We start from the raw sequence: 9,902 nt of genomic DNA, 5'->3' as shown, positions 1-9,902 counted from the left end.
AGAGAGAGAGAGAGAGAGAGAGAGAGAGAGAGAGAGAGAGAGAGAGAGAGAGAGAGAGAGAGAGAGAGGGGATTTATGTCCAAATTAGCTGATCTTCCCCACCCAGGGCTCCCACCAGTGGCCCCTGCCTCCACCTTCCTGGGGCCCTGGCTCACCAAGGGTGTTGACAAGGCAGACTCCACACATATCCAGGGCAAGGAGCCGGGTGTATACGGGACTGCCTCCTTGGTGGCACATGAAGAGGTGATACAGCACAGAGGCTGCAGGGGGGACCAGGCAGGCCACACAATGTGTACCTCCTAGCCAGCCATCCTTGCCCAGCTGACTCCAGGGCATGGTCATTGGCACCAGCACCAGGAAGCCCAGCAGAGCTAGCCCTAGAAGGGAGAGTTATATATCAGACACATTCAGCATAAAATGTGATCCGTAGAAGGTACCAACTGGAGCCAGGAAAAGAGCTTAGTCGGTAAAAGCTGTTAACCCTGACAACCTTAGCTTGACCCTGGATCATGGTAGGAGAGGACCAGTCCGCACAAACTGTCTTCTAACCTCCACATTCCTGGGCACTCCACCCGCCCACTCATACACTAATATATGTTAAAAATAAAAATAAAGTAGTCTGACTATGGAAAACAAAAGAAAGTTAGGGCAAGGCAGAGTTCAGTGCTGCTGCCTGTCCGCCTCCCCGCCTGCGCAGAGGTCTTGTGGGCTATAAACTTCCAGAAGGGTTACTGTCAGGATTCCTGCAGATCGAGGAAGCAGAGACAATAAGCCCTACTTTGCAGGTGCAGAAACAAGCTTGGTGTAATCTGTCCCAGCTGAGCCCAGTGAGGAGGCAAAGGATAGGGGAGGATGAACCAGGCCAGGCTAATTCCTGGCTAGAGCCACAGCTCCTGCCTGCCTCACAGGAGGCCAGACCAGCTCTGTCTGCCTGTCCTGGGGTGTCTGCAGAAACCTGGAGAAGCATGACCTCAGCCTGAGTTCTGATTAGGACAGGAGGGACATATCAGCCTCAGGGTTACTTAACATTGTCAAATGTCCAGGCAGACGGAAGCTTTGGGTCTTTTTTGATTTCCATAAAGAAAGAAAGGCAGGGAAGGCCAGAACGAGGGGAAAGGACTGGAGGAAGCCTATCCTGTCTCCACTGGGGTGCATGCTGTTCCTCCCAGCGCTGGCCTTTCTTGGACTTTCCTCCCTTCCCCACAGGCAGTTGGCATTGCCTTAATAGAGGACAAATGCAGGCATCAGCCCCACTCTTGGTGGGGGTCTGACTAAACAATAGCGCTCTTCCTCTAGAGAAAAGTTCAAGTCTAAACCTAGCTGGCTCTAGTTCCCTCTCCCAGCTGGGGCGGCTCAAGGACAGGCCAGGGCTGTGTCAGCAGAGCTCCAGGGGCCCCGCAAGAAGTGTGTTGGGGGGCGGGAGGAGGGTGGAATTGAGCCACCAGGCGGAGCCCCACGGTACTGCTATGGTCGCGGGGACTCTAGGCTACCGCGAGGAGGGGCTTGGGTCAGGCAGGGGCGGTCTTCTTCTCTCTGACTCCTCCTAGCCAGTGAACGCCCATCTCCAGGATGAGCGCTGGAGGGGGAGGGTGCCAAAGGCGCAGGATTACCGAGGGGGATACCAGGGTTCTTACCCCTAGAGCTCACCCGGATTAAGCTGGCTCCCACTCTGCTCCCCTCTCCTCCTTGGGGCACTACTGGGAAAGCAGAAGCTGGCAACGAAGCTTGGGACAATGGCAGCTTTGTCACCGCGGCGCCTGACCCAACCAGGGCAGGGACAGCTCAAGACTTGGGCTTGGGGGGCTGCTGTGCTCACAGGCAAGGCGGCCGCGAATGCAAGAAGCATGAATCGGGGCGCGGCTCACCTACCGTGTGTGTAGATGTTGCCCAGCTCGTTGTGTAGGTAGAAAAGGCTGCGCAGGCAGCCCGAACCGCTGCTGGCCGGCCGGTAGCCGGTCAATACGAACTTATTGAACTGCAGGTGCGGCGGCGAGCTCGCCCAGTCCAGAAGACGCGGCCCGGTCAGGAACGCCATGGCCTCACGCACTGCGGCCGACCGGCGACCCTCTGCCCCTGGGCTTCCTTCTCAGTGGAGCTGCAGCGCTGGGAAGCTCATCCCAATTCACCTCCGGCTGTCCGGTCGCCCTGCCGGGGTCAGCCTGGGGGTCCCGGCCCCCTTCCCTCACGCGCTGCGCACGCGCGAGTTCGACGCCCCCGCAAGGGAGAGGAAGCTGGCAACCCCACAGGCGGAGCTCAGTGCATTCAGCTCCACCGTGGCAGAGCGGCGGAGGGAGAGCTCCGGTTGGCCGCAACGGCAGCCCGGCGTCTCGCCGCAGCCCGGAGGACGGGCGCGGCCGGACGCCGGAGGGGACAGCAGGCTCCACCCCGGCTCCTCGCCCCCGCCACCCTGCCTGTGTTTCGCGCGCTGGATTCCTGACGTTCACGTAGCAGGGACCAATGGGCGATGCGGACGGGGATGCTCCGCCCTGAGACCGCCCAGGCCTTCTCTTTTTAACATATGCGGTTCCAGCCTTCTTTGCACGAAGTGGCTGTTGACTTGGGACGCGACGTTCTGTGTCGGGCTCTTCCACTGGAGTGGCCTAGCGCCTTGGGTCTACCAACATATCGCACCCCAGCTTTCTTAGTGACTTCAGGTTGTCGCACCTTTGGGGGCACCTACCTTAAGTACACAACCGGGCTACCCAGCTCTAAACCTACAATCAGACTCTGTCCAAGGTGCTGCTGGCTAAGGCCCCCTTCAGATGAGTCCCCAGCAGCGCCGGCGCGTACTCACTTTGGGGGTATATTTCCGTTGGCGGGGAACCCACGCGTCTAAGATGTATGGTGTACCTGGAGCCCTTGGCGAGGCCCAGCCCTTCCGGCCAGGCTGTTTCGAGCTTGGGTTCCACCCAGTTCACTCCCCTTTATCGCCCACAAAGCACACCCTTAGCCCTGCCCAGTACAGGCAAGGAACGGGCAAAGGCAGGAGACCAGGGAAGCAAGGTCGGTTCTCTTCTACTCTGGCAGGAACAGGGAAGGCGCTTCTCCCTCATAAAACTACCCAAGACCAACTTCCACATCTCATAAAAAAGCTCACCGCGTGAACACCCAGCATCACACCTGCAACCCCTGTCCACACCCTATTAACATAGGTTCTTCCTCACGCAAATAACTTGCTGAAGCGTCTACCAAAATAGGCCTTTTATTTTAAATCTATACTGAGTCTTTAGATCACTTTTGTTGGCCCCTAACCTTTCATCGAGGGCAGCAGTCCAAGTCCCCAAAAGAGGCGCAAAGAACCCTGAAACCAAACACCATCCATCACATCAAGGTCCACGAATTAGAGTGTTGGATTCCCTTTGCCCTTTGGCTTCAGCCATTTGGACCCCAAGGGTCAGGCCAAGTTCCCAAATAGCACCGGATGCTTCCTGTCCGATTTTCTGGTCTCCCCGTGATGACCAGAGACCGAGTTGCCTTTAGAGAGGGCACAAGGTCGAGGTAGGGTGCTGCATAATATCTCAGGTGTCCATCTCGCTGGCAGAAGTGGTGATGGACTCACTTACGTCTGGGGTCAGAGGGCAGAGACGAGCGAGCGCAAGGAGCTCTGGCTGGAGGCACTCAGGGGCCGGTAGCCCGCAGCAGGACCCTCAGCCTGAGAGTCCCCTGGGGGACAAGGCAGGGCCACCCCTCGGGGACGGCGGTACCACACAGCCCAGCTTCTCCCGGGGCCCCGGGAAGGTCCTATGGCCAGGGACCCTTTTCCTGGAGCCAGCAGACAGCTCCTAAAGAGGGAGCAGACGTCAGCTGGACCTGAATCCAGCCCTGCCTCTAACATCCTGCTCTGCCTGCGAACCAATTCTCCCAAGGCCTCGCCCACTCAAGAACCCAGGGCCTTCCTAGCTTTGTTCCTCAGCCCAAGCTTCCCACCAGAGACCCCACACCCGAGGCACGAGGCATCGGTGCCTAGTGCAGGCTCCGCCCTCAGGCCCTGCCCCAGCGCCCGCACCGTCGACGCAGCAAACGCAGTAGCGACAGGAGCAACAGCAGCAGCACAGAGATGGCCGTCACGGTGGAGAAGACACGGGCTGCGGGCACAGGGGTGCGATGAGGACAAGCCTCCGAGAGGCCACTCCTTGGTTAACTCCCACCTTGTAAGACAGCCTCACCACCTATCGAAGCCTGTGCAGCTCCGGGCTTGGGGCTGCAGCTCACGTTAGCCCCATCGGGGTCCCCTACGGGAGTCTCAGTCGAGTCCTCTGGAGATGCTCTGTCCTCCGCTGTATCCCGCAGCCCTGCGGAGAGAGGTGGTGAGGCGGGGTGGCCCGGAGTGCGGTTGTGTGGGCGGCGGCAGGAGGGCTGGCCCCTGGCTCACCGCGGTAGGTGAGCGCGAAGCCTTGAGCGTGGCCTCGTGCGTCGCTGCGGAAGGTGAGCAGCAGTGCAGCGGTGCGCAGGTGCAGCGGCCCCGGCGGCGGCGGATGGGCGCCGTCGAAGGCACGGAGCAGGTTGCCCGACGAGGCGTCGCGTAGCTCCAGCCGGTCTCGAGAATCAGCCAACTCGAAGAGGCGGAAGGTGAGCTCTAGCACAGCGCCCAGTTGGCCCAGTACCCAGCTGCAGTTCCGGTCTGGCCCATACTCATCCGGAAAATCCGGGGAGTAGATGACACCCTGAGGAGCCGTCCAGTTTCCCTGGCAGGAGCCCACAGACACTGCGGGCAGAGCAGGCGGTCAAGAAACAGAGACCAGCCGGGCTTTCTTTCCAGCGCAGAGATCCGGGTGGAAAGACTCCCTTAGGGCGTTCCAGAACTGGCACCGCCCAGTTTCTTTAAATAGGCCCCGCCTTCAGCCCTAATCAAGTGCTAGCTTCACCACCAGGTTCATCCTCATGCGCTTACAGATCCTGCCTTCAATCTTTGTCTCCCTATCATGTCTCAGTCCAACAGAAGGCTTCCCCGATTCCACTCTTATTGGGGCAATGGCACAATAGACTCCACCCTTCATTCTGGGCTACATCTCACCTTCATAGATGCCCAGTCGTCCATCGCCTCCACACAGCTGGCCTGGGTGGCCAAAACAGATCTGGTCACAGTCGGTGGCAGGGGCTGGACGTCCCCGGGCCAGGTCACTTTCAGAGCCACAGAAGCAGGCATAACCAGCCTCCACGCCAGCCAGCTGGGAGCACAGACTGGGTGACCCCAAAGGCAGGGATGGTGGATATGGGTGGAGTAGTGGGGTTCAGGAAGTAGGGAATTGGTGAGGTTCAGAAGTTAGTATCAAGTTTGGCATCTGTGTTGGGAGCTGGGTAGGGTCCTACGGTCAAGGTCAGGGGGTTGGGCTCTAGGACAGTACCTGGTAGCCCTTCATGCGGCAGAATCGAAGGCACACCTGGACTGTGAGCTTTGTGGAGGTGCCACTGGGACCACTGAGAGCAGGGGGTGCCCCAGAGTCCACGAAGCAGCCCAGGTACCCAGGCACTATGGAGGGAGCAGAGTCAGAGTCTCACCTCTGAAAGTGACCCTCCGGCGGGGTGGGCTCTTGAGTTTACTCACTGTGGCATGTGGGGATATCACAGTATCGCCAGTAGATGCCCTCTTCTGTCTCTGCCACGTAGCACCAGGGCTGCACATCACCGTCTGGGTTCCTGTGGTCAGGAAGGAGATGGTGAGAAGCCCAGTATCTGGCCTATGGTCCATGAGTGTGGCCACCAAGGGTCTGTGTGTGTTTTAGAGCCCATGCTCCTCTCTGTCAGTACACATTCCCCACCGGCTCCTGGATGTTGACTTCCCAAAGAAGAAGTCTCTATAAGAGCCGGCAGGTTTTATTTTTCTGATTGTTAGACTTGACCTCGTGTGAGAACTTCTCCTGACTTCAGCGGGCCCTCATTACTTCTCCCATGCATAAAACTGGCGCAAATGATAAGCCCTAAGCTTTGTGGCTGGGCAGAAAAGTGGCCCCCTTTTCAGCCCCCGACAGATGCTGCTCCAGAAGAAAGCTGTGGCTTTGAACTCCTCATAAGACGGACTCCTCATACGTAGAAGCTGTTCAAGCAAGTCCGGCAGAGCCTGTCAGATCATTCCAGGGGGCGGGTGCAACCGGATCCAGCATCTCAGGGCCCCTTTTGTCCTGGCCCTGACTGGAGGCTTTGCAGAAAACTATCAACTAAGTCTAAGTCCCACATATCTTTAAAGCCGGGTTTTTGCAAACCTTGCGAACCTCGTATGAAATAGGGCCCGCCCCTAAATCTTTCTGAGGATACTGTACCAGGCCAGAAAAGACTTCTCTCTGTCCCGCCTCCTGCCACCACTGGTCCAGCCTTGCTGAAACGCACCCTCCCACCCATACACCCATACACACACACACACACACACACACACACACACACACACGCTCCTCACCTACAGAAGTTGTGCGCACCCAGCCCCCAGCGGCCCTGGGGATCGCTGGCGCTGCTGTAGCTGTGCTGCTGCGTCTGGTCCCAGAAAAGACAAGGGCGCCCAGCTCCGCGCGGGCCGGTGTAGTTCTGGTGGCCGCGGTAGTCAGCGCCGTTCACCTGGAAGCATTCGGACAGGCCTGCCCGGCAACCGCGGGTTCTGGAGAAGTCTGGGCTTCCTCACTCCTCACCCAGCTCCCTGCCTGGTCCCGGCCAGTACTCCCTAGTTCCCATTCCCGAGAGGGCCTTTGGGCTGTTCAACTGCTCCACCCACCTGCTGTCCCGCCTCTCCAGCTTTAGGACCCCTTCCCTAGGGCGAGCAGTGACTTTGGCCTGGCCGCCTCGTCTAACTCACCTGGACTGTGCAGGCTCCCTGCTGAGGCCCCGTGAGGCGGCAGCAGCAACGGGAAGAGGAGGAGGAGGAAGCCCTGCAGATCTGGTGTCCCCATCTTCTCTAACCAAAAAGATGGTGCCTTGGACGGATGGAACACGGCCTGGGCCGCCCACGGGGTCTAGGGTCTCCCAGGTGACCTGAGGAGCGGGGGACGTTGTCCTTTGATCCTCTATCCTGATCTTAGTTTTGTCGACACTGCCCGTCTGGGACCAGGAAATAACTTCCCGGGATCTCTACCCGGCTGTCACTCTTCAGGGATCTCTATGGAAGGTATCTGGCCGGAGGATGATCTCAAGCTCGGCTTTCTAGCTCTGGGTCATGCCTGGGCCCCCCACACACACACTCACCCCATAGAATTGTACCTTGCACCTTGAGACTCCCTCACCCAAGTCTCTAAAGCACTGCCTCCTGCCCCCCTTGTGTCCCTACAGATACCTCCCCTCTTGTCCCACACCTCTAGAGAAGACTGGAAGCCCCGCCCGCGACTGGAGCGCAGGCAGCAGGTCCAGACGCCTCCCACGCCTGTCCCCCGGGACCCCCACCGTTCCAACACATGCCTCCCCACCCTTTCTTTTTTCTTTTCCGTGGTCGGTGAGGGTTCTATTGGGAGGGTATGGAGGGACACAGACCAGGTTAGCCGACCTATAGAGGACCTAAAGGAAGAGTTACAGGGCTCCCTCCCGCGGCTGCACCCAGTCAAAAGGACACAGGCACCCTGATTTAAGTGCGCGCGCGCACTCCCATTCAAACCGCTCATTCATTGTAAGACGTTCACACGCATATCTTCCCGGAATCCTCACGCTTCTGTCTCCCCGGGTCCCGCCGCGGCTGGCTTGAATAAGAAAGCGCCACTCCCTGACCCTGATCGCGGGAGACAGACAGGAATCGTGGACGCTCAGTCCACGACAGGCAGGGGCAGCTGGTGTCTGGGGAGGAAGGCAGCTGCGCCCCCGGTTCCAGCCCGCCCCCTCTCCCGCTTCCATCTCTTTCACTCCCTAGGACCCCAGCCCAGGCTCTCCGGAGCCTTGCCTTGGCGGAATTCCCCAAGCGGTGCCCCCCACCTGGCAGGAGAGGGGGAGGGGAGCAGGCCCAGGCAGGCGTGGGGGGAAATTCCCCGCCCCCTCCCCCTGAGCCCGACTCCTCCGAGTCCTCTGATCTCCCAGAGCTGCCCCGGGGCTTGGGGGGAGGCCAGCGCAGGTGCGTGGGAGGGCGGAGGCGGGTACCCGGGAAGGGAGATGGGGGGAAGGACTTTGTGCAGCCCTACCCCGTCCAGACCCCTTGCCCATCAGACCAGCCTGCCTACCCTTTACTAATCTCTGTATACCTTGGGCCCAGGCTGACCTGGCCCAGCTCTGACAGTCTGAGCTTTGGCCACCTAACACACGTTCTGAAGTAGATGGAAAAGCAAGATTCACAGGGAGAACTCTGAGAGGCCGAAGTGTACACGGCAGAGATGAATGATCAGCTGTGGGAGCCCTACAGTTGTGCGCCCTGTGAGAAGGTTCTTGGGGCCACCACAAGTCGCGAGGGGGTGGAGGGAGTGCGATAGGGGTGGAGTATCCCAATGAGATGGACCTGCTTAGGTTTTAGGCTTGTGAGGGGCATCTCCTCTGGCAGCTCGCTCAGCCGCGAAGCTGTTACCCTCTTGTACTGACCCTACTAGAGCCCTCCAGACATCTAACAAGGCTGCCCCAAGAAGACCTGTCTGTCTTGGGTTTTTCTTCCCTTTCCGCCAGAGGGCTAAAAAGGTCAAGGCTCTGTAGTTCTGTTCCCTCACATTTTATGTGAGGGTCAGTCCTGTGGAGGAAATCGTGAAGAACACGAGTGAGTGTCCAGGACTTCATGCATGGCAGAGTTGGCCAAGAACAGCGGGCCTTAAAACAACCTTCCACAGTTTAGGATGGATCCGCCCAGTCCTGTCTCTTGCAAAGGGACAAGGGAGAGAGGTGGTGCCCCGTTATCAGGCTGGGGACACTGAGTGGAAAGAGGAAGGGTATCCCTGCCACAAGCTCCAGTCTGGGGTGGCTTGTGGAACCTTTGAAAAGAAAGACAGGCCTCATGCCCTGCACCCCTCAACACACACTTCCTCAGCATTCCAACACTCAGCCCTGTGCAGGCAGCAGCCTGTCAGCATTCCCAAGGCCCTAGGGGAGTGTTTGCACCTCCCCATTCTGCAGATCCATGAACTGGGCTCAGAGGCCCTTGGCAACTCTGTGCTCACGAGCTATTCAGTGCTGAAGCCTGGTTGAAGCAGAGTCTGATCCAGGTGCTGGGCGCTGACACCGTCGTCCCTATCAGTATCTTCGGGGTTCTCTAACTCCACAGAACCATGTGGCTATAGCGGGGCACCCAGTATCTCTCCCTTTAAAAAAATTTTATATATACTTTTAGACAGGGTCTTACTTGTAGCCCTGGCTGGACTAGAGCTTGCCATAATAGACCAAGTTGGGCTGGAACTCATAGAGATTCCCCTGCCTCTGCCTCCAAGTGCCAGAATTAAAAGTGTGGGCCACCATGCTCACCTTCCAGTTCTCTTTTTTCTGGACCAGAAGGCCCATTACTTTCCCTGTACCTCCAATGAGAGCTGAGACCCCCTGCAGGCTCCCCAGTAGAGCTTTTTCACCATTGGGGAAACCAAAGTATTAAAAGTTAGTTTAGAGTCACAGTGCCTAAGACCCTGACCCTGGTGGACATAGAAGTTTCTTGGCTTGTCACTTTCCAAATAGTTGTATGCACAGATTTGTCATGTGGAGACAGCAGAGAGAAAAGAACAGAAAACTTGAACATGAAGGAGGGTAGCCTTTGCTTATCTTTCCTTGGAAGCACATGATATCATTTGTCCCGCCTAGTGTGTGTGTGTGTGTGTGTGTGTGTGTGTGTAAGGGTGGAGACATTGGGTGCCATTATCCCAGGAAGTTTCCCAGAGTGCATTTGAGCCTATCTCATTTCTTCTAACGTAGGAGCCCATCAGAGTGAGGGTAGATCCCAGAGCAGACTCAGAGCAAAAGGAACCCCACAATTCCCAACCTCAGATCTGGGATTCTCAGAGCAGTGGTATTGCCTGTAGAAGCCCCACTCCAAG

At 57.9% G+C, this 9,902-nt stretch overlaps 2 protein-coding genes across 3 annotated transcripts in view; both read right to left on the bottom strand.

Moving 5' to 3' along the window:
- Paqr4 (progestin and adipoQ receptor family member 4) overlaps positions 1–2,351 on the bottom strand; it is a 4,228-nt gene extending 1,877 nt beyond the window's left edge. Inside the window, exons 1-2 of the mRNA XM_028760993.1 lie at positions 1,870–2,351; positions 156–377 (exon numbers count right to left, since the gene is read on the bottom strand). Coding sequence (XP_028616826.1) covers positions 156–377; positions 1,870–2,035 — 388 coding nt within the window. The 5' untranslated portion in view covers positions 2,036–2,351. The remainder of the gene's footprint in view (positions 1–155; positions 378–1,869) is intronic.
- A 922-nt stretch (positions 2,352–3,273) lies between these two features.
- Positions 3,274–6,875, bottom strand: Kremen2 (kringle containing transmembrane protein 2). Of its 2 annotated transcripts, none has more exons than XM_028761001.1 (9): positions 6,782–6,875; positions 6,392–6,566; positions 5,546–5,637; positions 5,346–5,470; positions 5,015–5,168; positions 4,373–4,705; positions 4,167–4,292; positions 4,007–4,085; positions 3,274–3,782 (listed from the first exon to the last, which is right to left on the bottom strand). In XM_028761001.1, exons 1-9 carry the CDS (start codon positions 6,873–6,875, stop codon positions 3,572–3,574), a joined length of 1,389 nt encoding a protein of 462 aa, XP_028616834.1. In that variant the 3' UTR covers positions 3,274–3,571. The 2 variants fall into 2 exon arrangements, with proteins under 2 accessions (XP_028616834.1, XP_028616835.1); XM_028761002.1 differs by having other exon boundaries at positions 5,015–5,051.
- Between the last annotated feature and the right edge of the window lie 3,027 nt (positions 6,876–9,902).

Source organism: Grammomys surdaster, unplaced genomic scaffold (assembly GCF_004785775.1).
Source record: "Grammomys surdaster isolate TR1022 unplaced genomic scaffold, NIH_TR_1.0 126612, whole genome shotgun sequence".
Taxonomy (NCBI): domain Eukaryota; kingdom Metazoa; phylum Chordata; class Mammalia; order Rodentia; family Muridae; genus Grammomys; species Grammomys surdaster.
This window is presented reverse-complemented; position numbering and strand designations above follow the sequence as displayed.